This window comes from Epinephelus lanceolatus, chromosome 17, assembly GCF_041903045.1.
Source record: "Epinephelus lanceolatus isolate andai-2023 chromosome 17, ASM4190304v1, whole genome shotgun sequence".
Taxonomy (NCBI): Eukaryota; Metazoa; Chordata; class Actinopteri; order Perciformes; family Serranidae; genus Epinephelus; species Epinephelus lanceolatus.
In genome coordinates, this window is record NC_135750.1 from 23,852,046 (window position 1) to 23,879,016 (window position 26,971).

Here is a 26,971-nt window from a genome sequence, read left to right on the forward strand (position 1 = left end):
AACTGCATGAGTACGGTACATGCAATGCCGTGGGTCACTATGCAGTGTTCTCGCATGGATTCGGGGAATATGGAAGAAAAATCCTTTTTACGAGAAGTGAAATGGCCAGGAAAAAAAGTCCTGAGCTGATTCCATTCATTCTTTGCATGACAGTAGCACAAACAAGGGACTGATATAACTGAGCTTAATGTCTTCAATATGCAACTGCTGCAGCACAGACACTAAAGTAAAAATTGAGACAGTGCAAAACTGTTGATAATCTAAACACATGGCATCATGAAAAAAGAAATTAAAACATTGAAATCAGTCCAGCAGGTTCACTTGAATAATCAAAAACTGACTGAGTCAATTCTAATTGTTCAGTCACCTACTAAATAAATAAACATGACATATTTGTGCATAAAAAGACACTCTAAACTTGTAAATGCAAAACAAAATTGTCTTAAATTCAGAAATACAATACATTGCCTCACAAAAAAGACACAAAGTAAGCAAAAAGTTACCAGTAAGCGTCCGAGCCTTTGTGTGAATTCCTGTTAGTCCTCTCATTTAGAGCCAGTGATCAATATTGTTCACAGCCCAGGGTTTACAGAAACCAGATTAAGGGAGAAGTGCACATGTTTCTCTGCTGAATGAAAGCCTGCCCTTTCCAGCAGCTCTCTCTGTCTCCTCTGTTTCTGTCCTTCTTCCTCTTCACTGCCGCCCCCTCCGCCCTCCACCCTCACTCCGGACTTTTACTGGCCTACAGCCACCCTCAATTACCATGGGTGGAAAGAGAAGCAGATAAGGAGAGCATGAAATAGTGAAGCAGACAGCCCATCTCTGACAGTCCAAAAGGAAAATAATAGCAATGAGCACAGCCTCCTTCCAAGTGTTGAGGGTTTGGATCGTGTGTGGGTTGCTAGGGGCATAACCAGAGAACATGGAGTTTTCTGGATGCAAGACAAGCACCAGATCAGCCAACGAGATTTAGTATACAGGAACACATATACTGTGCTGTTTACGGTACCCTCAGCAGGACCCCGAGCACTCAGCATTGCATTACACTACTCCTGTCTGAATTCCACTTCATCAACCCAAATGGACAGCAGATTATGTTCTTACAAGTCAGCAATGAACAAGGTGTGAAGAGCTACTGCAGCGCTTTTTTACTGCACAAGCAGCTGGAAGTCGTTAGAAATGCCGAACTGAACCTGCTATCTGTAGAGCAGGCAGATCTCAGTTTGATCCACTCTAACAAGTTTTATCATGTTTGTACTCAGTGGCAGCCTGCTCTGCATCAACTCACAGCAGCTCCAGTGTTTGCAGGCTCTCTTAAAGGCTCCCTGATAGTGCACTGAGCACAGTTTAAAATGAAGAGTTAGGAGTTAGGCTAACTACAGTGTAGGAGGAGCTTGAATGCAGCCACTTGCTTGTATGACAAATTTTATTCAGTAAAAGTTTTAATGAATGTTTTGTTCCTTATGTGAAATATTCAGTAAGCTTTTATCCAAGAGAGGAAATTACTCCAATTACATTCAATTATAAGAACTTAGGTACTTGTTTTTGAACTTATTTGTGCTTTGGACTTTTAATATTCTGCCACTTTATGCTTATACTCCGCTATACCGCAGAGGCAAGTGTGTATGTTGACAAGGGATGACAAATGAAACGGGGGTTTGGGGGTCTGTTGCCAGAAAATTTTGAGCATCAAACACTCAATTTCCTACCCTGGTAAGACCATCCTGATGACATGCACTTAACATTCTGTCTCTGTCAGTCTGTCCCTACTGCCGCCCTAAACACTTTCCAGGAATTAAAATCCAGTCTGGGCCAATCAAGGATCCTCACTGTTGTTGACACCGTACGCAGCCAATCAGGCACTGCGTTGTAGTTGATGACGTAAAATGCAGGCAGCAGCTTGCAGAACAGTAATGGTGGCTACAGCTCTCTAGTAGAGTAAATAAGCAATAAGTTAAGTTATTGAAGAAATAGAGTCAATAACAATTAAACAAAAACAAGAGTATGCACTCGGAAGATGTTTTTTGACATTCTTCCGACTGGATTTGGCAAAATCTTGATTTATCAACTGGCTACGTTGGTGATAAGGATCCTTGATGTTCTGTTATGGATTGGGTGAAGTAGTGTGTCTCCCCTCCGACAGAAGGGCCAAAACAGAATGCTGAGCTCACATTATTAGGATGATCCTACCAGGCTATTCATTTCCTGCATTCTGGTGAATTTTTAGGGACCAATTTCTGCATTTGCTGCATCAATTTATGGTGTAAATGTCTTAAATTTTGTAAAAATAAAAGCTACTGTCATGATTTTATTGTGTTTAGGAGGGACAAATGCCCATATTCTAAATACTGTGTCCCCTCCCCGTGAAATCTAACCCTATGTTTTAAGAGAGGTGTTGAACTTTTCACTCCACTACATGTATCTTGACAGCTAAATTGCTACTACTAATTACTTTACATTTTAACAGTGCATGGTCAGTCCACAAAAGCATGCATTGTTAAAGTAAGTAAAATACTGACCATTTGAATGGAGCCATTCTCTATAAAAATAAACACTTTTACATTTAAAACTTTAAGTGGATTTTCTTGCTAATAACATCTATACCTCCGTTTTAAGTGTAGGACTTACAGAGTTTTTAAACTGGGTACTGCTACCTTCATTTAGAGAGAACTTTTTCTACTGCTGCTTATGTTGTTTCTCTCATGCACATAGTGAACAAAAATCAAACAGTTATGTGATGAATTATAGATGTAGATATAGATAATTATAGATAGATATCATCAGCTTTCATCTCATGCTGAGACTGATCAGCTGTGGTTTCCTGATGACGGCCTGGTTGACCCTGAGCCTCAGCACACTCTGGTGGCTCACACAGGCAAATACTGAGCTGGTGTTCGGAGCCTGGGAGTGGCCGACCTGCTGGTGAGAGTAGACTTTCCAATGCTGACTAATCTTCTGTCTCTATTTACTGCTCTCTGGTTTGTAACCAACATGAAGGAAACCCCGTGGCAGAAAATCTCTCTTCTTATTTTCCTACAAGAAGCCACTTTAGTTGTCCTCAGAGGCCCATTGATCAATATGACTGTGGTCATATCTGGAAATGTGACATTGGTTATATTTAGCAGTGAGCTGATCGAGATTACATAATAAATATGTTTGGCTGGAGAGCAGGAAACACTGTATTAATTGCCATAGTTTGAACTGCACCCAAGAAAACTGCAGCAAGTCTGATGTCATTAAAATAAGTTGCCGCAGTATGAAATAAAACAGTTTTGTAATCAAGGAATGTCAGTTTAAAACTAAGCTATATAGACACAGTTTAACGGCTCATTATATTAATTTGTGGAAACAGGTGAAATAATTTGTTCACATAAATAATGTCATCGCAATTTTATTAAAGCAATGAAAGTAGCAAAACAAGACAGTTACAAATGTCTTGTGGAATCAAATCCTGACAAGACCAACAAGCTAAATTTTTTTGTCATCGTCAATTAGGTGCAATTGGGGCCTCAAAAATACTTTTCTTTCTATTTTTTCAATCCCTCCAGGGTTTTGTGATCCAGTGGCGGCCTACAGCAGTGCTTCCCAGTGCTTTTTTCTTGTGATCTCTTGATACAAGGCAGTGCCTGCTTTAGATCACCTGTGACAGGGGGAAAACCATCCATTGATTGACAGGAAAGAAGCGAAGATTTGAAAAAAAGACTTTAATATGAGCTGAAATTTGTGTAACTGAATTTAGATTCTCTTATTTTCTACCCGGGTAATCATTATGCCACTCCTATTGCGACTCATTGGTGAGGTCCTGAATGTTAATGGTGAATAAAACATGCACTTCTCTGGCATACACATTATTAAAATTGATGTAAAATTTGCAAATATATAAAGTCAGGGCAAATCAGTACAAATGTATTGACCCCCGTTCATAGATATGTTGTTATAGGTGTCTATCGTTTCAAAGAGGCATTTTAGAGCTGGGCACCCTGTGAGACAACACAGCTAGAGTTCATCAGTGGCTTTGAACACCACCCTTGCCAAAAAACACTGAATAACTCTACCCCCTCTCATCCGTCTCCTAAGAGGCAGGAAATTAGGTTTTGATGCTCCTCTACCATCTTTATGTATCGCTGTGTCTTGTTTACATGTGTATACTTCCCCTGTGTTTATCTGGTTTTACTAACATTCACTGGCTCAATTTGAGCTGATTTTTGACCAGCTCTGTCATCACAGTGTGTGCAGATCGAAGGTGTTTGGCTTTCCCTGTGTTACCAGCGCTCTGATCCCCCCGCTCATCCATGCAGGAGTTCCGCCAGACTTTTGCTGGATAGTGAGCGGGGAGCTCTGGGTGTGTGGCTCCCTTCCATACCGCTAACACCTGGGGTTCCCCGCTCATCTGCTGCAAAAGCTAAAAACTACTCAGCTGCACACACTGCCTAACCTGCAATGATGTAAAGCTGGTTGAAAATTTTCAAAGTCTCTGTGTAACTACTCACAACACTATTTCCACGCTAATGTAGCTGTCGTGGATAAGTAAACTTTCCGGCTTTGGAGCTTCCAAGCAATGATGATGCTGAGGGACTGCAGGGTGTGCTTGCTAGCTAGCAACAGTCTCTTTGAATGGCTTTGGCGAGCAGAAAGCTGGCGGCCAATCATCGGGCCTTGACGTCTGGCAGCCTGCTTTCGTCATGAAGAAGTGGGCTGATGATGACTAAACTTTTTTTTGTACAAAATTGCCTTCAGGCAATCGTGAGGGGAAAATACAGATCAAAGACACTCTAAAATTAGTAAAAAGCCTCTTTTATATGTGGCTATTCATAACTGGGAGTCAATAACTGCTCCCATGATGTGGCCCCACAGTGTCGGACAAAAGGAATAAAGGCCTTTTAACAGATTCTTCTTGCACTGCCCTTAAAGTCTTTTCCCCACATGATCACAAGAGAACATTTTGGTACAAAACACAACCCAAGAATCTCTGACAATTGTTCTCAAAACAGTTTGAAGTCTACTATTATGCTAAATTAATCAAATGCTTAAAGCAAATATGCAGTTGGTTAGAACAAATGAGAAAATTGTACATCCATATAATGTGGAATCAAATGAACCAGAAAAAGTTTGTCATCCGCCCACAGAGCAGCATCTCATTCTGCCAGTATATTAAAACATGTGAATGTGGTAAACAGTTGTGTCAGGATATTAATGAAGTCTACAGTCGGGCCTAACAGCACCAGTGCTCTGCTTACTGTCACTTCTACACAATAACATATTTGGCTTATTACTTACATCAACTAACATTTACAGTGTCTGGCAGTTCCTCTGAAACTTTTTAAAGAACTGCCTGAGGACAACATAAAACCTCTCTCTAATAACCTCTGATTCTGTGCCATCACTTTGAAGCCCAACCGTCCTGGGTCGTTTTAATCAGCTCACATGCATTAAGCTGCATTTATCTTGATCACTTGTATGGTTTGCCACAGAGATAAATAGTGAGCATGTCTGAAGCAAGTGGTTGAGCCCAGAAAGAAAAATCAGAGGATAATCGTGGATTAGTAATAGTTTCCATGACAGAGGTGACCGTAGCATCCAGAGCAGCATGGCACATGATGTTGCAGTCGCAGAGGGGGTGGAGGATGATGATCTGCAGTCGATGGGCTTCTCAAGGGAAACACATGTGCGCCAGGAAAGACACTGAGAAGAGCCACACGCAGAGTTCCCTGTGAGTTTCCCCCTTTAGAAGTGTTTCTCCACTAGATTGGAGCAGTGGAAAACACTCAATCATCATTTTTCTCCTTTCTCCTCAGCATGCATTGATCACAAAGCGGGGAAATGCCCCGGACAGGGCGGTGGTCCACTGCACAGCTAATACAGATAGACAGATGCGGCACCTCAAGCAATTTAGAGTCTCTATTCCACTTGACCAGCAGGTTTTTCAGCTGGAAAGTTGACACAGGCCAGGAATCAAACCAGCTCTGTGTTGCTGTGTGCAACAGCGCTACAACAGTATCTGCCGAGCCACCATATGGGAAACATTGCTGTTTGTGTCATTGTTTGTTCTCATCGCTACAACAACGTCTAAAAAAAGACTGAGCACAGGTTGTAGGTCATTAAGTTTTTTGTTGACAGCTGAACTCATGTGTAATCCCAGCAGTCCGATGAAACATAATTAAGATTTGCAAGCAGTTGGAGTATAACCAGAAAGCATTACATATGGAATTTACAAATCTTCCACTCAGGGAAATACAGAGTAATTCTAAGGTTGTCAAACATAAAGAGTTATAAAGACATTCCCTGATATTACTATAGCACACGGTTGAACCCCAGATCTTAAAATTCAGTAATGTGGGGCCAATAGTGAGGGTTATTAAAAAATGGCAGTGTAAAGCTTGTGTCAGCCTTTCATATTGTTTGAGAACATGCACATTAGAGGTTTTTTCACTCCAACAAGTCCTCCAACTTACACAACCACATAAGCCATTTTTCCTAGCCTCTAATACGACTCACAGAAGTAGTTCCTAAAGTTGTGCCCCCACTGGTATCATGCTTAAATGACTGAACAGCTTGTTTATGACCCTTGAAGTCACAGTTTTAAACACGTGTTGTGAAATTGTTGAAGTCGTCGGAGTTGCCCCAAAACTACGTGGCTAGGTTTAGAAAAAAGATCATGATTTGGGTTAAAAGTAGCTGAAATAACTGAACACTGAATTTTGGTTTCACACGGGACACAAACAGCAGTCTCCTGTTTGAAAGTCCTGTGTTCTTTAAGCCACCCATTAACCCCTAATTCCTTCATATGCAGACTTTCTCGCTCTTTGTACTACATCATCCTCCTTCTTCTTCTTTCCTGTCATAATTACTACAGCTACAGCTTGCTGCCTAGTAAGAAAGGTAAGCATGGGTTGCAATAAGCTGCTTGTGCAAACAACATACAGTATGTGGTTGTATTTTGGAGGAGTACAGTCTCCTGATCATTTTTTTCTGATCAAAAATGCAAAATAACTTTCTGGCTATTTTATCGTACTGAATGGATTACATTCTGAAGTCATTTTGGGGTCTTTGTGCTGTCAGAGAAATGCATTTGGCATTTTACAGTGATTCTAATGGTAATGGTTGTAAGTGGAATAAAGTGTTTTTTGGCAAATATGCATCACATGATACTGCAAAACAGAATGTGACTGCTAAACTAAAATCCTCTCCCAACCCAGAGGCCGGATTCATTGCTGTTCCTTAACACAACAATATCACCACTGTATCACATCCAAATTATGATGAATTTGAATGTAAACATACTTAAAGAAGTATTTCACTGCTGGAAAGATGGTCTCTTCATAGAAAATGTCTTTCTATGCACTCAAAAGATGCAAATACTTTTAAAATTGTTGTTATATGACCAGAGAAAACAGGGAAAAAGGTCTGTGGCATTCGCTTGGTCTCAAGAGGTAGAAAATCTTCAACTACAGAATGCACTGCGCCACACTGGACCAATAAACATTCTCTCTGGTGGGTAACATATTTGGAGCTTGCCTGGCTTGTAACAGACAATCTCAAATTACAGTTCGGTAAGCAAAATATGTTTTTTTTAATCATTTTAGGCGAGAAATAGCCAGTGTTGTAAAAGAATCTTGTTTGATCGGCTCTGCTAAGTTTTACAGTTTGATCTCATTATTTTAAGCCTCAGTTTTGACAATACAGGAAACAGAGTGAAACCCACTTTCTGTTAGCAAATTCTTGTTTTACAGCCAAACAGTGCACTAAAATATGCTTCTGAAGACATTTATATATAAAATAAACAGCAATATAACAGAATCTCGGCTTGTGTTTGATCAGTGTTGCCTAGTTTTACAGTTTGAACTGAGTTTGGTCTAAATTCAAGAGAGGGGCGGGTCTCTCTCTTGATCCGCTTCTATACTCTGTATCCCGGTGGCAGGCATTCATATATGAGGAAGTACAATGTTTAGTTCTAGCAACAGCCCTAGAGCCAGTGAAAATGCGTCACCTGGCGGATTTGAGCTGAGAGATGAGCAGGGAGCTGCTGAGAAGGTGCCATTTTTTGTTCATTTAAGACTACGCGCTACACCAACTCTCTCTATATTTACGTTATTTTATATATTATGTAGATTTTTATATAAATTCTACTCTACTAATGACATTAGCTACACACTAGAAGGGCACTGGGAGAGCAAAGACCTCCACTAAGGCCAAATGCCTGCAGTAGCCAACAAAAACAAAATGTTGGGAGTGCCTTTGGTGCATGTATCCCTCTCATACTATCTGTCCTATCAAATAAAGGCCAAAAAATGAAAAAAATATTAATAATAATTTTTGAGTAGTGATTCAGATCTACCCCAACATTCATTGGGTTAGTCCTTGGCTCATGCTGAACCCCTCCACCACTATAAAACAGGCCAGATCCTGCTGACAAACAAACAAACTGTACAGAAAACATAACCTCCTTGGGGGAGATAATCAGGCTTTTACACAATGGTCTAAAAAACATCAGTATAAATTTTGGATTTTTATTATAAAGAACAGATGTTTGAAGACAACTCAGACTTGTGAAATCTGTTTAAATAAAACTTTCAAATGAAGACAGTTGTTTTTTACAAATATATTTTGTTACCCTTCAAATCACAGAGGTGCTGTCTTTGTCTTCCCAGAAGTTCAGTTCAGGTTCCAATTGGGTTGCATATTTACATGAAATTTTCAATTTATTTGAACAAACACATATTAACAAAAACAATCTACCGTGTTTTCCTCCTTTAAGCTCAATATTCAATTCACCGTCCACACAGCCTCCTTTTTTCCCTCTATGGGCGATTCCTCAACCTCCGCGGTACAGGCTGAGGAGTCCCACTGGTGGAGTTCAGCTGAGCACACCCAGAGGTGACACAAACACCTGGAGGTCCTCTGAGACCTGCATGGCCCCTGAGTCCAGGCCTGCCCACGTGTCCCCTCTCACCCTGCTTCCCTGGCTGACCATGAAAGGCTCGGCCGGGACGTCCACGTTGACCTGCGATTAAGACAAAAATGTTGTTTAGTCTTCAGGCCTCTCAGTCTGCTCAGTTAGCTGACTAAGACTGCTTCACAGATTCCAAGAACAGAGCATTTACAGAGACAAATAGTTTCTTTTTTGGCAAATAATACACTCCTCTTACAGTAACACATCTCCTCTCCCCTTTCCTTGGATATGAGGCACGGACTCAGCTGAATATAGTTTGGAAAATGACACCCAGATGTGGACGTCTATTAGTGTCTAATTTTAACCAAGTCATCAAACAATATTAAGTATTCCAAGATTAATTTACCCTTTGGTCCCTGGTCTCCAAAGTAGCCAGGTAGGCCGTAACCTTTTGGTCCTTTATCACCTTGCTCTCCTCGGTCACCTGCCAGCCAGACACAGACACACACATTGGTCTCGACAGCAGACAGACCGAAATGCCATTCCCACAGGAGTGAGCTCCACTCAAGAACAGGCTGTACATGTTGATTAAAGACCATATGTGTTACTGAGATCATTGTTAAATAAACGTTTAAAACACCTTGTAAATATTCTTCGATTTCATTGGCCTGGCACGGGAATGTGGCATGAGTGTGACATCATGGTCGGGCCTCTGACCATAAATTAGAGAATGTACACGTTCGTCTACGAGTTTCACAGTAGTTTGATTCGGCAGTTTTCTTACAGTGCGGTTCATGATGAAAGGTAGTTGAGTGTGTTCTTTCCAGTGGTGGAAAGAAGATCGTTGTCTGAACGTGCAACTTTAAAAGGGCCTTGAAGCGAGTGAGTGTGACTTGACGAGCCCTCTGCTCCATCACATCACAGGAGAAATATTGTAATTTTATTCCACAAAATTTATTTTTAATGCTGGACCTTTACTGAGAATAGAGCATTGATTGTGCTGCTACTTAGGCTCACTCAGTCTATCTATCTATCTATCTATCTATCTATCTATCTATCTATCTATCTATCTATCTATCCTACAGGGCATTATCATCTAACTCTGCAGTCCCTTTCAGCGCTACTGGGCATTTTAGCACCTTTTAAAGGGACAGTTCACCTCAAAAATCAGTGAATATTGAATCTAATGGAACTATATGACAGATTTCCGCTTCTTTTTGCATTGCAATATGGTTGGTGGATATAGTTGGGTAGAGAGAAAATAGTTCCTAAATGAACTGCTCACAACAAGGTCTGTGGTTTAACTTGAGTAACTGGGTCATGATTTCTGGAAAGAGACATTGCTGTTGAGTTTTTCGCATTAATTTTTTTGGCACTTTGAGCACCACAAGCTGTGTGCCATCTAGTTCCATTATATTAGAGAGAAGGCAGACATCTCTATGGCAGATATCTCCAACACTCGGCAACTCACACCAAAATAATCTAGACTGATAAATAGCACAACAGGTAAGAGGAAAAATATGTATTTTTGATATGGGGGTGAACTGTCCCTTTAATTCACTGTTTTAGTTCACTGTCACCACTCTCAGGATGCATCTGTTTTTTGTGTACTCTACCTGCTAACAGAAGGTAGCAACTAGCTGGTGAACATAGCAGAGCATTTCAGCAAAAACAGTACAAGTGAATTTGGGACCTAATTCATCAGGTATCCAGAAAAACAACTTAAAATGAATAGTAATGTCAATGCCTGTCTGCTGGATGTGTAAATAAGCAACTGTGTGCTCAGCTATGTTAGTGATTTGGTCGCAGCTTGTTATTTTGCCCCTAAGAGACCTAGAAAAATCAATTAATGCAGGTTTCAGCAAGAGATTTCATTTCTTTTTTTACCAGGACTGGTGCATCCCAAAACAAGCACTGGTGAATTATAGTTTTGGTGTTCATCACATGCATAAATATAATCTGTCAGGTTTGTTTTTCACACCTGTTTCTCCTTTTCGGCCCAGTTCCCCGGCTTCTCCGTAGAATCCCGGCAGGCCAGCTTCTCCATCAACACCATCATTACCAGGGTCACCCTGACAACATCATCAATAGGAAAACACATCGTTAATCTTTTGTGTGATTTATGTATAAACCTTGCAGTGTGTTTTCTTCTCAGGTGTTTGTTTCAAGTCATGAATTAACGTTCCACTCACCTCTGACCTGCACAAAAACTAAGATTTATTTGAAGATTATGTAAGACTTTGTTGGGAAAACATTGTACAGTACTGGTACATCACTGTTCTTGGTTTGGCATTAAACGCCACAACACGAAGCTTACCGGCCATAATCTAATAGAGTGGAATATTTTTATATAGTCATGGCTTCAAGAGCATTTATCAACCAGAGAGCCACTGTGATTAAAGAAGTTGTGGAACATGTATCAGTTCTGTATAATAATGTGGAAAAGGCTTTCCAATCCAACGACAGCCTTGATACTCTCCAAAAACCATTCAACACAGACCAAGTGTCTAGTCTGTGACTCCTTATTTGTCCGCATGGAGACGTGGAAAATCGTAATGTTTTCATTCCAAGCTTTTCTGCCAAATACTTCAGCTCTCTTAGTCCAGTCCAGACCCTCACAATGTGTTTGCATTTTACTCAGCCAGGGAGTCAAAGGCGAACAATGTATGGAGACTGTACAGCACTCCGGCAGTGTGTCTGATGTAAAGGTCAACAGGAGGCGAGGTGACACTGTGAACAATTAACACCCAAACTGTAAAACTCACAGGAGGTCCGGGGGGTCCTTTCTGTCCGGGAGGACCAGGGGCACCCATGGGCACGTCCCCGTATAGAGGACAAACTGCAGCACACGTCCTCTTCACTGAGTTGGCAAAGGTGGACATCTGCTCCAGGACCACTTTCTGACAAACCTCGATCACATATTGGGCAGGGAGGGCTGGGCCCTGCGTAACAAATCATTACCACATCCATCACTGGAAGGGACCCAACTGTGGGACATGTAATGAGGAATATTACAGGACGGGGCATGCTGAAGCAATGGCTGCCTCTCAGAGGAAATGCAATGAAGAAATGAAGCCAACAATATTTCCTTAGGCTCATTATGGATTTATAGCCACACTAAATGAAACCCTTGCTGTGAGTCACTTATAACTACGGGCTAATGTGAAACTCTTTAAATGTGTTCTTGACACCAGAGCTGTTAGCAAACACTGTGTGTGTGTGCCAGTGTAACTGCTGGTGCAAGTGATTACTCTGCTGTTTCTGTGCCATCATTCACAGATAAATGAAGTGTCAATTATAGTAGAGACTGGAGAGCAGCACTACTATGCTGCAACTGTGTAATGTGTGTTCTATCAGCCAAAAAAAAGCCAGAGGCTTGTATTTTACTTACCGGTGGCCCCGGGGGCCCCTGAAAGCCATCTGGTCCTCCTTCACCTCGGATCCCCTTGACTCCGACAGGGCCTGCACGTCCAGGTGGGCCTACGGGGCCACGCTTCCCCCGTCCTCCCTGAGGACCCTGCGCACCCCTATCTCCAACCTACAGAGCAGGTTAACAACATCAGCAGGACAGAGCCAGTGTGTCCATCAGAGGACAATGAGAAATGAGTTCAGCATGGACACAAACTTTAACTGAAAGCAGAAACGGCTTAAAATGCTTATTATGTCATGTGAATAGTAAAACATAGTAGTTGACAGTCACATACAGTTAGGCAAAGTAGCAAGTTATACACTCTCAAAGGCAAATATTAGTAGACATGCAAAATGGAAGTACTTTTAAAAAATGTGAAAAGAAAAAGAAATGAAAAATACAAAACTTGCAGTGGAAGAAAAGGTAAATGTTCACGTAAAACAAATCATATCTGGCAGAGAACATTTGGGAAATGTGCAATATTCATTTTGGTACAATTGTGGGTGTTACCGCTTTTATCACATCTACAGATGCTTCAAATATGTTTGGAATGTTATTTCACTATTCAGTTTGCAAAACCCAGTGACATCTATTTTTTAAGGAAACCTAGACGTTTTAATGTGGACAGAGCTGTGCTTTTTGGGGTCAAATGCTTTTTTTGATTTTCACACTCATGCACCATGTATTATATTATCCAAGAGTTACATTGTAACTGGTGTTTACTCATATATCTAATATTAATTCCACTCCCTAGTAATAATAATACATCATATTACCCACCCCAACCCCCACCCTCCCACTCATGGCAACCAATATGTTCCCCCTGCCCCCACACATGGATCAGCACAAGAAAAGGAATAAAAGCACAAAAAAGAGATTCAGAATTACACTTTCTGAGTCTTTATCTTCTTTCAGATTTATAGTCATGGCTGTAAATTGTGAGATAAAGGCAATAGCATATCAGTCTGTGATTCTGAGTGACTGTCTCTTTAACACCGTTACTCACCATTAACATTAAAGAGTGTAAAATAACCACAAAACAAAGCAAACAGTTGTTGGCTAGTTCATTATCTTTACTCACAGGTAATTTATAATCATTCAACATGAGTTTGTGTCTCTGCCCAGGAAGAGATAGTCTTGCCATTGGCGCCATGAGTAGGCTCCATATTAATTACCTCAATGTAAGTATTAATCCACTTTGAGATTGTAAGCACATGTGGTGGTTTCCAGAGGAGAACAAATCTATGCTGATGCTGTTTTACAAGACCTTCATCTAGATCATATTGACCTTTCGTATTTAGTGTTGTGAGGGTCTGTGCAAAACAAGTACAAATTGGACGGGGATGTTAGAGTGGGAGGAAAGATAACTGGGGAACCAAATGTGCAGTATTATACCCCTTTTCCATCAAAATTAGTGTGTGTATGTGGGTTTTTTAAACAAGGGTAAACCCACTGAATATTGGCAAATGACTCCTTTCCCATTGGCAGCAGATCAGTGCTGCGTATTCATCTCCGCAGCAGATGAGTATGCCTTTCTGTGTGGGTTTTTTGTTAATATTCTATTTTTTGGTGTGTCACGTTCAATGACACAGACAGGCTGAAGAACAGATAAACAGCAGTGAGGAGCATGGAGGCCTATGACAACTTGACGGTGCTTTCTTTTTTTATACTTAGTCTCTCTTTTAATCTCAGTGCAGACTAATTTGGAACAATGTTTGAGCCTTGGTTAGGCAGAGGTGAAGGGTATTTTGTGGTGGCTTATCATTACATCTTGCAGGTAAAGTGGTTCAAATTAGTGCTTTCACTTGGGTGTTTTGTTTCCATCAATGCCAATCGGAGCCAAAGACGATAAATACCCGTGACTATGCAGAGTTATTTGACCCGGTAGTGAATGCCAATTAAAGCCTTTCCGATTGCATTAAAAAGCCAGATGTTAGCCTTTTTTTGTGCAGTGGGAAAGGAGCTTTACTCACATGACAGACTAGTACACCATGAATCTAGCTCACAAGATCATAGCAGAGTCACTGCACACTCTGTGGTCTGAATATGCACTCCTGCCTTCAGGGTGTAAGTACAACATGTCCAAGATAAGGACTAAAAGAAGCATCACATTATTTGTCCCACAAAGCATTTTGCTGCTTACCAAGCTCACATGGTCTGGAATTGGCACTTCTTGAACTTGATGTCCTTTTTTAATTTCCCCACTGATTTTATCGCATTTTGGGGGGTTTTTGTGCTTATGTTGGTAATATGTTTTATTGATTTTCTGTTATGCTCAGTTGTGCAGGGCAAATTCCCCTTAAGGCAATACTGGTTTAATTTCTTCATTTATTAGTTCATTCAGACTGAGAATGTGATGACTGTAGCATAAAATGTTGATATTCTGGTATGACTGCTCTATTTAGTGACCCAAATCATAACAGCCAAGTTACAAATTATCTTTAAAAGGTCCAGTGTGTAGGATTTAGGAGCATCTATAGAAACAATACGTAATGTTCATAACTACGTCAGTAAAGAAAAAAAAAATAAATGTGTTTTTGTTACCTTAGAATGAGTCATTTTTTATCTACATACGGAGCAGGTCCTCTGTTAGAGAGTGCGCCATGGTTTGTACAGTGGCCCATATGGAAAAACCACTGACTCAGGGTCATCTGCATTTGTACGTTAGCCACTGTAGCTCTCCTACATGCTTGGCACATGGGAGAATTTTCAGTTCTGTTACCTCACTGCTAGATGCCACTTAATCCTACACACTGGACCTTTAAATCAGAGGACTGGACTTATTGAATTCAATCAGAACCATACCGATTTGCTGAGGAAAGTAAACAGGGTGTTACCAAGACTTTTGAGTGCTGGTATGTGTTGGAAACATTATTGTATTTATCAGTAAAGCTCTAACAACTGAATCATAGCTCACCTTTCCTTTGGGGCCCTTAACTCCTTTTTCCCCCTTTAAAAAACAAGAGAAACATTTATGTTAATGTAAGGGATCGCCACAGAAAGAAGCAGCTGCAATGAGGAGCAGAGGATAAAATATTTCAGGCAGTACCTGTCCACCTTTAACTCCTTGAATTCCCTGGATTCCTGTGTCACCCTGCACGAAGCCGATGAAGAATAAACAGTATTTAGAAGCTTGCAAATATCAGAATTCTACAGGTGCCCTGATGCATGAACAGATTGATGATTCATTCGCTGATAAATTAGAGCTTCTATCAAATCCACACAGCAATGCTGAAAGTAATTACAGGGGCTCAGGTTGGACATCATACAGCTTTTGACAGTCTGGGATTTTTTTTCTACCAGAAAACATCTACAGATCCTGAGCATTCAGCTCATGAATCACTAAATATTTCTTGAATAGCTAATTGTGGCATTAAATGGTATTTTGCCGTCATCTTTTATTTCTAATGGGTAATGGATGAGGATGTATTACCTTGGACCCTGGTTTTCCAGGCACACCCACGTGTCCCTGTGAAGAGATGACATGGTTTAATGGCCTGAGGAAAATGAACTAGTGTTTGGAGGAGTTCAGAAAATTCATCTGGAGTGCTTACAGTAGGTCCCGGTGGGCCGATAAATCCAGGTCTTCCTGGCTTCCCTGCAGAACCCTTGTAACCTCTTGGGCCCTAGAGAATAAAACATTTATTAAACCAACCTAAGGGACGGCTTTATTCTTTGTCGTTTTCCTTTAAGATGGCAAACTACTTTACATAGAAAATGTATTATGTGCGTGTCCTCTGAAAAAGTGACTTACAATTTGGCCTTGGGGACCCATTTCTCCCACTGGCCCAAGCTGGCCATTCTCTCCCTGTAAAAGCCCCAAACCACAACAAATGAATCTGCCAAAAACAACTCAATTGTGCATATATTTACAAAGAAACACACAAGATCAGGGGGTTACCTTTGCTCCACTTCTCCCGAGTCTTCCACTGAGACCCTGTGGTCCTTGATAAGCCTGTGAGGAATATTTGACACTCATAATAACACAACTGCACTGGTTCTTCATTAAGATATTATCATCAGCAGAATACAATACCTCTATTCCTGGATCACCGTCTCTGCCAGGCAAGCCCGGATCTCCAATAATGCCCTAGGAAAATGATATTATTATTATTATAAGACAGACACATGATTTTGGGGAATGTAAGCGAGCACTCAGGTGTGTCAGCAGTTAATCACCTTCGGTCCGATGGTGCCAGCTCTGCCCACAGGTCCTTGGATTCCCTAGTTTTCACAAGTACAGACAAAAAAGTTCAAAATAATTTCAAAATAAAGCAGCTTTAAATATTTGTGATGTCTGTGTAAATTAAAACAAACAAAAGAGACTGTGATGAATGTGTGATACATACAGGCGTCCCCTTCTCTCCAGGAGTTCCCGTCTCTCCAGGATCTCCCACAATACCCTGTCAGATCATCATTGGAAGCAACATAAGTTATACATTATATCCCGGGATTGCAGCAACATGCTGACGCAGGGAGCCTTCCTTCATATACAGTAGAGTAGGTTATCGTTGCGGTTGGGGCTTCTCTTTCAGTGACTCACCAGCTTATGTTGATACAGTTCAGGCCCTCAGATCGCAGCCAAAATCCAGCCACATGAACTAATGTTGTTTATGGAGACGGCACATATGCCAAAAACATAGCTGTATTCCACTGTTTTACCACATTAAAAATGATTAACTGGCCTCCATGCTCACATGAGGGGATTTCAAAGGTATAGCGGACAAAGAATTAAGAGCGTCTCATCATGGATTATGGAAAAGGGAATCCCACAACGACCCACCTGCTTTCCTCTGGGCCCAGCACGCCCTGCTACACCAGAGGTTCCTTTTTCTCCCTTAAAAATAAAAGCATGATGGAGTTAAACCATAATATACAGATTTAAAATAAGATGGAGAAAGGAAGGGAACATGAATACCTTAACTCCTTGAAATCCGGGAATCCCTTCATATCCTATTTCGCCTTTAGTACCCTTCAAGGAGGCCAAAATGTTAGTAATACAATAATTACATTGCAAAAAAGGGTTTATTACAGTGTCTGAAAGGTTAACTTACAATTTCGCCTAGTTTCCCAGTCTCTCCAATATCTCCGGGTGGTCCACGAACTCCCTTTAACAACATCCACATTAATAAAGTCTTACAACTTTAAGAGCAAACTGCACAGAAATCCAATGAAAAGTCTGCAACTTCATTAGCTGGCTGCCAAATTAAAGTCAAATTAAAGCCTGAACCCGGCGTAAGAGTTTACCTTGAAGCCCGCTGCCCCCTTTAATCCTTTCAGCCCCTTAAGACCTCTGTCTCCCTGTTAACACAACATGTCAATAATCCAGATTTGCATCATTTCAGGGGTAAAGAAAATGATTAATCTGAGTGTGATAAATTACCACTTGGCCCCAGAGTCCTCTCATTCCTTTCTCGCCTTTGATTCCTTCTTCACCCTGAGGACACGCGTGAGGTTTCATTAATGCGTTTTGAGAAGGAGCCAAACTGAAGTGTAACCCTGATGGGAGCGTGTAGTAGATCTTACCTTTGGGCCTGTCTCACCAATGTTGCCATATGCTCCTGTGTTTCCTCGGATTCCCTACAAGACAAGTTTGAGTCATTCACAAGCAAGACTGCAGCTATTTGTTTGTAAACCAACCAGCCTGAGAAACAGAGCGTAAAATGTAAACGGTAGCGACTGTTTCCACAGAGAAAGTCGACACTAACGACTTCTGGGAGATTAAACTTTGGATGCATCACGTGGAGAAACTGTTTCGACATGACAGCATTGGCTCCTTAGTTGAACACTGAGATATTGATGGCTTTTCCGCAGTGTTCGTGATAAGACAGACAGGGAATAAAGACATTAGAGAAGCCCTGTCATGCTTGAAGGGTAAATGTAGAACTCAGGCCAGGAGAGATTATCTTAGGTAAGCATAAAGACTGGAAGCAGGAGGAAACAGTTGTCCAATGGTAGCAAAATCAGCTGCTCTAAAGTTCACTAAAACTATAAAACCATGAAATGTTCCAGTTTTTAATATAAAACAAACAAATCAGATACTACATGTTAATCTGTCAACTTTGGAGCCACTAGAGACCAAAGTAAGTGCCTGAATCTAACAGCATTTTAAGTCTATACTGATGTGTAGCCATGCCAGCTTGCTAGTTTTGCTGGGGTTGTAAGGGTAGAGTAGACTAAAAACACACTACAATGCCAGGCGATATTGAGAAGTTTTTCTGAATAATATTGAGAAAATTAAATATTGCAGTATCTTTGAACTAATACCTCAATATCAATATTGCAGTGATATTGCAGGGTTGACTATTGGAGCTTTCACAAAACAACTACACAGTAAGATTTCTGGTAAATAATCATCAGTAATGTGGATATAATGACTAAGTGGGTGAAGGCAAATATCAGGACAGCTAGAACAGTCTGATAAGTTTACAAAATTACATTATTTTACTGTAAAGTAGCCTTTCAGGAAAAGACAACACTTATATTACTTGATATTACTATTTCCAAATTCTAATACGATAGTCTCGTATCACCATTTTGGTACAATATCGATATATTGCCCAGCCCTATTGAAGGGACGTGTCGATTTAGACCCGCCTCTATAGCAGCCACTGTCTTTCTGTATTACTCCTCATTAGCTCCATCACACAGCTTGACAATGCTCAACAACAGTTTAACAATGGCATTAGTCCCACGCATGGCACTGACTGGCTAATTGTTAGTCCCCCTGTAGTGCTCATCAAATCAAACCACTGTTTCATGTTGTGATGCCAGATGAATAGGTCGACTTGGTGGAGTGGACAGATTCCAAGGTCTGGATCAAGCGGTAACTTCCTGCGTTGAAAAGTGAAGCTAATGCAGAAATGCCAAAAACTGCAGTTCCTATAACGGCCACTTGAGGCTGGCTCCAGAAGCCAGTCAATACTCACTGACCCCCATGTTAAAATGACGATCTTAACGGCCGAAATAAACATTTTAACAGCCTGGTACAAAAAACAGTCTTGGTCTTTACATGACAATTGTACCAGGGGAAAAATTGTATATAGCACCTGTTTACTTTTTAATAAAGGCTTAGAGTTGCCTATAATTAAGTCAGATCCAGCCCTCTCTTCTCCACAGCTCTACCCTCTTGTCTGAATATGGTCACCTCTGGCTCCAAAAATCCAAGATGGCAACGGCCAAAATACAGAAGTTGAGGGTTTAAAATGAGGGTCCACAAACATATGGGTGATGTCACAAGCTACGTCGATCACTTTACAGTACATGGTCTGGACCCAGGCAACTAGGCTAGATATTTTTTCCACTCTTCATGCTAAGCTAATGCTAACAATCTCCTGGCTGTTAGCCAGCACAAATATGGTAGTGTTACCAACAGTCTCATCAAACTCTCTGCAAGAAAACGATCAGACTATCCCTTTGACGTAAGCTCTACAAATAATGTCAAAGTGAGGAAAGTTAGGTTTAAAGTGTGAACATGGTATAAGTTTTGGGCACACTCACATTAGCGGAAAATATATACAAGCATGTTCAGCCGGATTTAGGAAACATTAGTCATAAAGACAACAAAATGGAGCCGTATTGTTTGCACAGATGCTGACTTCCTCAGTAGTAGAAGGAAAAGTGTTTTCCACTTGGATGTATTTTACTGAGTCAACAAACAAGTTCCAGGATGCCTTTGTGTTGTCAGTTTATGTGACCATCTCACCTAACTTTACGCAGAGTCAGCTGGGCGAAGGTTAACCTCAGAGATGGCCGACAGTGCGGCGAGAGGCACGACCGTGAATTTTACGATGTTTCTTAGGCGGTATAGCTCCGAGAAGCACAAGACCACCCACTACCTGAGATGGACAGTTCATATATCTGTGCCAGGAAATGCCCTCCACTGATGCTAGCAGGGGAGGAGATAAACATGTTGGGGCTCCGTGATTCACAAACTGGCAGGAGGTCAAAACTCTAACGAGTTACACAAGACAGATGTTTATTCCCAGATGAGCTACAGCTGCAACGCAGGACATGAATATGTAGCACGTAGAGCTCTGGAAATGTGCTTTGAATGTACGTGGGTCTGGAGGCGTACATGTGTTTGCTCAGGCAGCATGGGGGATTTCCTTGAGTGCAAAGGGCATGTTAAATGCCAAACGATCATGTATAAAAAAATAATCCTCCATCTTTAAACACATGTTCTCCGGACTGTTTTTAAAAGACTCTCAGATCTGCTTCGACGTAACACCGACTGCTAAGCATGAAAGAGATTAACAAGTCATAAATTTAAAGTGGAAATAATCACGTCTGCAGCTCCCTGAAGGATACAAATGTGAGTGTTCATTCATTGATGCGTGTGTTACTGGCTCCTGCAGCACAATACTTTGTTCATTATCATTTTCTCAAACCTCTTCTCTTTCTCTCACTATTTGGTCTTCCCGTGGGGAATTAATCAGCCTTGTCCACAAAAATAAAAGTGTTTTAAGAGACAGGTTTCACACAACAGTTATGCACACTAATGCCACTCATTACCAGTCACTTGGAGGGTATTGCTCAACGGCCTGGTTTTCCTGTGTGTGTGGGATTCATTACATTTGGCTCAGTGTCTCCCAAATGGAAAAGCAAAACCATTAGAGATCCTGTGATCTCTTGCCAGTTTGAGTTAAATCCTATATTCTAAACAGGGCCTGTGTTTTGAGAAGCAAATGGCTATTTCAGAACGATGAAAACAAATTTATTGTCACATCCGTATTGGTTCGTGTTTGTCTTGGCTTCCTCTTAGATCTTTTGCAAAGCAGACACGAGTTTTCAAAACTATGAAAGGAGCCTCTATGTTTACTATCGCTAAGCGCTTCTGCTTCCAGATCTGTTTCCATCCTGTCGTGTCTCAGTTGTACTCCTGTTGCCATTTTCCACAGCTTCACTGCTGTCTCACGAATAAAAGTTTTACAATGTCACTCACCCACACTTCAGTTTAACTCCTTAATGTACAGCAAGCAACCCAATCTGCGGAAAAAGATGTTGGCATTGTACATTTCTGCGAACCATGGATATGTCACATTTGCTCATTATGATGTAGTGGATACCTGAAACTTGGGGTTAAAGTGTGGTTAGATTTAGGCACAAAAAACACTTGGTTTTGGTTAGGAAAAGATCATGTTTGGGCTCGAAATACCAAGTATTGGGAGCACAGTCCTAGCAGGAAAAGCAGGGATGTCAAAACAGCCGCTTTTAATGGCACTATCCTTGTCTGTGGATCACCACAGAACATCCACATTTGGGGACTTAAAAGCCGCTTCTAAAACAGTAACAGGTCACTAAATCACAGTGGATTTTGTTTTTTGTTGGTCTTAAACAGTTGTCTGCAGCTCAGCAGGCTTCTCACCTGGGTGACATGCCATCTGCTATCCCCTCCACCCCCAGATGACAGAGGGAGCTCATATATAATGTAACTTTAGAAGCATTTGAAACAAGCAAATGTAACGTATCAGTGATTCACAGAGATGTAGAATGCCAACATTTTCTTCCGGAGACTGTGCTGCAATGAGAGGAAGTGGAGGCTGCTAACGCTAAGAATACACCAAGTAAACACCATTCATCCACTGTTTCACAAGGTTGAATATTTGCATGACCGAGAGACATATTGTATATTTATTTACCCAGTTTCCTTGTCTTCCTGGGTCTCCGGCTTTTCCTGGAAGCCCTCTGTGACCCTGCAGAGAAATAGAAAAATGTGTAAACACAGATTCAACTTGTCTTATCAGTGTTTTACTGATTTATAGGTGCATTAACCTGTGGCCCTGGAGGTCCCTGAACGCCTGGTTGTCCATGCATACATTTGCAAGACGCTCTTCCAGCTGTTAGGCCGATCTCTGCGTACCCACCACACTGCCGTGGACAGAAAGGCAAGTATTGTAATCACACACTCCATGGGAGAGAGTGAAACTATGTTAAATGGGAGGTGACTCACCACACTGGAGAGCTCGCAGCAGCCCTCTGAGTAAGCCTGCTCTGGGTCACATGACACCTCCATCTGCTGGAGGTCCACCTGGGAAAGGGACAATAAGAGACATTAAAGTTGAATCCAAAATCAAAGGAAGTTGAAATGTATGAGAATCAGAGCTGTGAACATACAGACACAGAGCGATCTCCTGCGGCCCGCTTGACGATGGAGGTGTACCCTCGGTGGATGACTGGCCTTGGCTCATCAATGGACTCCACGCTGACCTCTTCACAGTCTATCAGCAGCTTCACCTGGCTGCCCTTCACACTCAGCGCCAACTTGTGCCACTCTCCGTCAAACAACTTTTCCACACCGTGGAAGGTCCTCAGCATCTGGCTCCCATGGGGGCTGGTGTAGAAGAAGTCTAAAGAACGTGTGTCACCCTGGAAACGCAGGCCGACTTGCTCTCGTCCTTTGGGGTCACTGACCTGCCACAGGTCCCAGGATTTTCTGGCTGTGTCCTTGGTCACTTTAAATGTTGCGATGACAGAGTAGTCGGAAGGAAGTCCATCTGGATACACATCGCTTGTGGCAAAAGAGTGAGGTTTAGAGATCTGGGTATCATCAGAGACCGGCGGCTTTCCTCACAAAACATAATTAAGGGCTTTTGTAGGAACAAAAGGGTTTTATTTTATAAGAACACGAATAAGTAGAAACAGAGCTCCTTGAATTTTATGCATAAATTCCACTTTAGCGTATGACACATTTCTTTGTTACTTTGTGAAACCTTTTTTTGATCTTGTACTATTTAGCAGACAACCATTCTTTGTTTCTTTAGTTTGAACAAGCACATATTTACTTAACTCAAACTCAAAAGGCAATGCTGTTTTCATTGTCGAGGTATGAGAATTCAAGGAAGAGGAGTTTACAGCCATGCTAGCAGTTCTGCGAGCCAAAGTGGTGCTTTGAGCTAAATGCTAACATGTAGACATGCTCACAATACAATGCTAATATACTGATGATGAGCAGGTGTAATATTACCATGTTTACCAACTTATGTTAGCATGTTAGCATGCAAATGCAATCCATCTAATAACAGAATTAGGCAGGTAGTATGGCTAAAAACTCAATCAGTGCCCATCAGAGAGACCTTTTCATACCTTTTTGTGTTTATTGTTATACATTTCCAATCATGTGACTAATTATAGATTAACTTTCAAGATATCAAATATGCCATTTGCATCTAGACGTGCTATTAGAACTCATGATCAACTTATTACATCTGAAAATCTTGTTTTTGCAGACCTCCAGTGCTTTCAGTGCTTTCCTTGCTGTAGTGAAGCACAAGTGTACTTCAACAACCTGTGACATCACTGTTGGTTGGGATTACAGGTGCAAAACTGCTTTTCTGCTTGGTGTTAAGTGTCCCTTTAAAGAGTAACTTAATACCAGGATGAAAGGCAGTGTTTTGTTGCACTTTGGTTGCACCTGTAACCACACCCATCACTGATATCACACCCAGTGGCAACACCCAGGCCTGCAATTCCTTGAATGGCCACTTGAGGCTGGAACCAGAAGTGAGTCAATCCCTATAGACCCCCATGGACTCCCGTTTGGTCTCAGAATCAAATTTATGCTGACTGTATGGGGGAGTGAAATTCACCTGATTACATTTGTAAGGGTTTAAAGTTATGCATAACTAAGGGTGAGGCCGCTATGTGTGTGTCTGCAAGGTGTCACCAGAGCCAAGTCAGCTCCACCCTCTTGTCCAGATTTAGTCACTTCTGTCTCGAAAAATCCAAAATGGCGTTTGGCAAATCACCAAACTTGAGGCTTCAGAATGGGACTTAATGAACCAATGAACGATGCCATGGTTGCTATATTAGTTTTGCACAGTCTATGGTACTGACACACCCTAGAGTACACTTCTATATCACTGCAACCAGGTGAGAAGCATAAACAAGATTTCCAGGTGGTGTTAAGTTACTCTTTATTCATTTTTCCAGCTTCATTAACTGGGCTCATACAGTCCACTATCTTACCTCATGGATCTCCGTAGATGTATAGAGGGGTTAACACGGTAGGCCACCGCCTCTGGTTGGGAGCCGTCCACTCTCCTCACTCCTCTCGACTCGGGCACATGAAACTCCTCCAGCAGATCAAAACCTCACAGCACAAACACTGAGCTTAGTTTGACGTCACAGTGATTCAGCATCAAAGGCGCTTGGACTGCTTCTAGATCTTACATCAGCGCTAATATCACTTATTTATTTCTAAATTGTTGCATTATTCATTGTCATTAATAACACCATCACTTCACAGGTACAGTGAGGTAATTTATGAAACCCATTAACACCTAGAGGCTGTTTATTTTCTGTCATTGGTGGTTTTGGCTACTGAATCCTAAACACTGGGTGCTTTGTGCTGCAGTTTGAATGAGATCAGCGTGGCTGTGGTGTTTCCTCTGAGGATAAAATGTGTGAGTGAAAGCTGGTGAAAGATTATGATTATACATTTTATGACTCAAGTAGAAAATAAGTCAGAAAACTGCTCTAATACATATTTAAGTAAAGGTTACAGCACTGAAACCCATTACAACTGGAATTATTATAGCTCAGTACTGTCTGTTTTATCTTTAAGCAGGACAACTTCAGATAGAGACTGATTTATTTAGATAAACAGGGCGACTTGATGGCAGGGCTTCAAAGTTGATGTGCCCAGATTAACCCCAGGCTGACCTCTTGACCTCTAAGTGTCCACATAGGCACTGAAAGCAGGAAATACAATACAGGGTCGACTGCTGTGAGGCAAACAATGGACTGTGAAGTGACAAACACTGACATCTGCTGGTCATAGTGCCACATTACAGTATCCAACCTTTAAACTATAGCACATTATAAATGTGATGTATGTGATTATGTAGGTTATTATTAAATTTATTTAACAAGGTAACACCTCACTGAGATTAAAAATCTCTTTAACCACAGTGTGTTGGCAAAGATAGCAGCAACATGTTTAACAAGTCCAACTATACAGAACCAGCGTTTTGTGTGGGTAATGATCCAGTGTTACTTTTATGCAGTGAGAATTATGCTTTTGTCATCAAATAAGATGAAAAAAAAATTATTAAAACTTACTTGGCAGCTTTTGACATTGGGTGAGGACCAGGAAGGCACAGAGTGCTGCAAACACCAGCATTTCTTTGGAGGCTGGCATTTTCAAATGTTTGAAGTCAGAGGCTATAAGTGCCTGCAGTAGAGCAATTATATGAATCAGTCGTTCAATAAATCAGATCCTCTGATATATGAGTGTACAGTAGGCTGTTAAACTGAAGCCATGCATTCAAACTTGTTCCTAACTATACATTTAAATGCAGAGATGTTAAAGATTTAGAAAGACTGAAGGAAGAAAAATGTATAAAGACACGTGCTGTTAAATTTCTACACCTAACCTAATGGTGTAGCAAAGCAAAACTGGTGAAATTGCCTTTTAAAGTTTTTTTAATCGGCTAAATATTTTAATTTCTTTGACCTCTACAAGATTATCTTTCTACAAAACAAATATTTGTCCATGCAGATATTCTTATTTTTCACCAAATTAGAGAAAAACAATACACAAATCACTAGATAACATAACCAGCTGATCAAACCCTCATCATCCTCCTTTTGATTAGCAACTTTACATCACATACAACCCCAATTTATATAAAAATGTATTTAAAAAAATAAGGGAAAGTGAACGAGAGAAAGATATTACTTACATATTCCTGAAAAAGAAAGTCCCTTGACTCCTGCAGACGGGTCTCTCTATCAGTCCCTGGTGTGAGGATGTATCCCGCTCTAAAGTGCCATCGGCGGCCCAGTGTTTGAGCTGAACAGGAGGACCATTCAAACTACACACTCTGGGTCCCAGAGGAGCTTGACCCCTGAGCTCCACTCCACCTTTGGTCCCCAGGGGATCTGTCTCTCCTCATAGGCCAGTTACACCTAGTCCAGTAAACTGAGTCATCACATGAGGGAAATATAACATACAAGGGCTTTTATGTAGCTACAGACAGAAGATAATAATGGTATTGTTAAAGAATGAGTCTATATTTTAGCAAAGGTTTGTTCAGCGCACTTCTCAGGAAAGAGTATTTTGAGTTTTACTGTGCAGAGGTTTTACACGTCTCCAATCACAGCCACTGGTAAAATTTGAAAAAAATACCTTTGTGGGCGCTGTTAAAGAAACTTAGTCTATAATTGCTTTAAAAAACAGTAACACAATTGTATGTATGATCATTCAGGACTGTGTTTTACCCTCTGCAGAGTCTCACTGAGAGAAAGATGTAGTATGTCACAGCTACACACAAGATGCTCTGCAAACATTCCACCCAGAGGAGACCACACCTTCGATCTGACCCTCCACACTGCAGCTAACAACCAGGCTATAGGGACACTGTGGGAAAGACTTCTGAATAACACACATATACAGTGAAAAAAATGCTTCAGCTCATGGATACAAGAGATAAGAGCTACTGATTTAATTGTCCAATTACTGAACAGTTGCTTTTTACTTTATTTAACCTGTGTGAAGCAGCATGTCGACCTTTAATGCTCATCAAATTACTTTAGTTCAGCAGCATGAAAGACAGAGACACAGGAGACAGAGACTTAAAGTGGGGGACATGAGATGAGGAGGAAATAAAACTACAGTTTACAGCCATGCTAGCTGCTCTGTGAGGCTGCACTAAAACTGAATGCTGATG

General features: G+C 41.1%; 2 protein-coding genes across 3 annotated transcripts in view; both read right to left on the reverse strand.

The window, feature by feature from the left end:
• col21a1 (collagen, type XXI, alpha 1) overlaps positions 1–814 on the reverse strand; it is a 37,521-nt gene extending 36,707 nt beyond the window's left edge. Inside the window, exon 1 of one of the 2 annotated variants that reach the window (XM_033612494.2) lies at positions 504–811. The gene's annotated coding sequence lies outside the window, so the exon portion shown is untranslated. Of the gene's footprint in view, positions 1–503 lie in introns of both variants that reach the window. The other variant, XM_033612495.2, reaches the window with a different exon arrangement.
• Positions 815–8,493: 7,679 nt separating this feature from the next.
• On the reverse strand, positions 8,494–26,186 carry LOC117248002 (uncharacterized). The gene is made up of 27 exons (XM_033612712.2): positions 25,985–26,186; positions 25,362–25,473; positions 24,267–24,390; positions 22,416–22,809; positions 22,252–22,329; positions 22,074–22,169; positions 21,941–21,994; positions 17,826–17,879; positions 17,683–17,736; positions 17,547–17,600; positions 17,354–17,407; positions 17,218–17,271; positions 17,083–17,136; positions 16,649–16,702; positions 16,479–16,523; positions 16,336–16,389; positions 16,201–16,254; positions 16,054–16,107; positions 15,854–15,925; positions 15,733–15,768; positions 15,349–15,393; positions 15,217–15,249; positions 12,282–12,428; positions 11,656–11,832; positions 10,872–10,962; positions 9,297–9,374; positions 8,494–9,001 (listed from the first exon to the last, which is right to left on the reverse strand). The coding sequence occupies exons 2-27, from the start codon at positions 25,438–25,440 to the stop codon at positions 8,799–8,801; spliced, it is 2,292 nt and encodes a 763-aa protein (XP_033468603.1). The 5' UTR covers positions 25,441–25,473; positions 25,985–26,186; the 3' UTR covers positions 8,494–8,798.
• Between the last annotated feature and the right edge of the window lie 785 nt (positions 26,187–26,971).

What these genes read in the sequence shown, in the direction of transcription:
- LOC117248002 (XM_033612712.2), bottom strand. Translation starts at nt 25,440, where the DNA reads ATGCCAGCCTCCAAAGAAATGCTGGTGTTTGCAGCACTCTGTGCCTTC. An exon ending in GAGGACTCTGGGGCCAAGTG is followed by an intron (nt 17,601 to 17,682) that starts GTAATTTATCAC and finishes TTGTGTTAACAG; the next exon opens with GGAGACAGAGGTCTTAAGGG. An exon ending in AGGGGGCAGCGGGCTTCAAG is followed by an intron (nt 17,408 to 17,546) that starts GTAAACTCTTAC and finishes ATGTTGTTAAAG; the next exon opens with GGAGTTCGTGGACCACCCGG.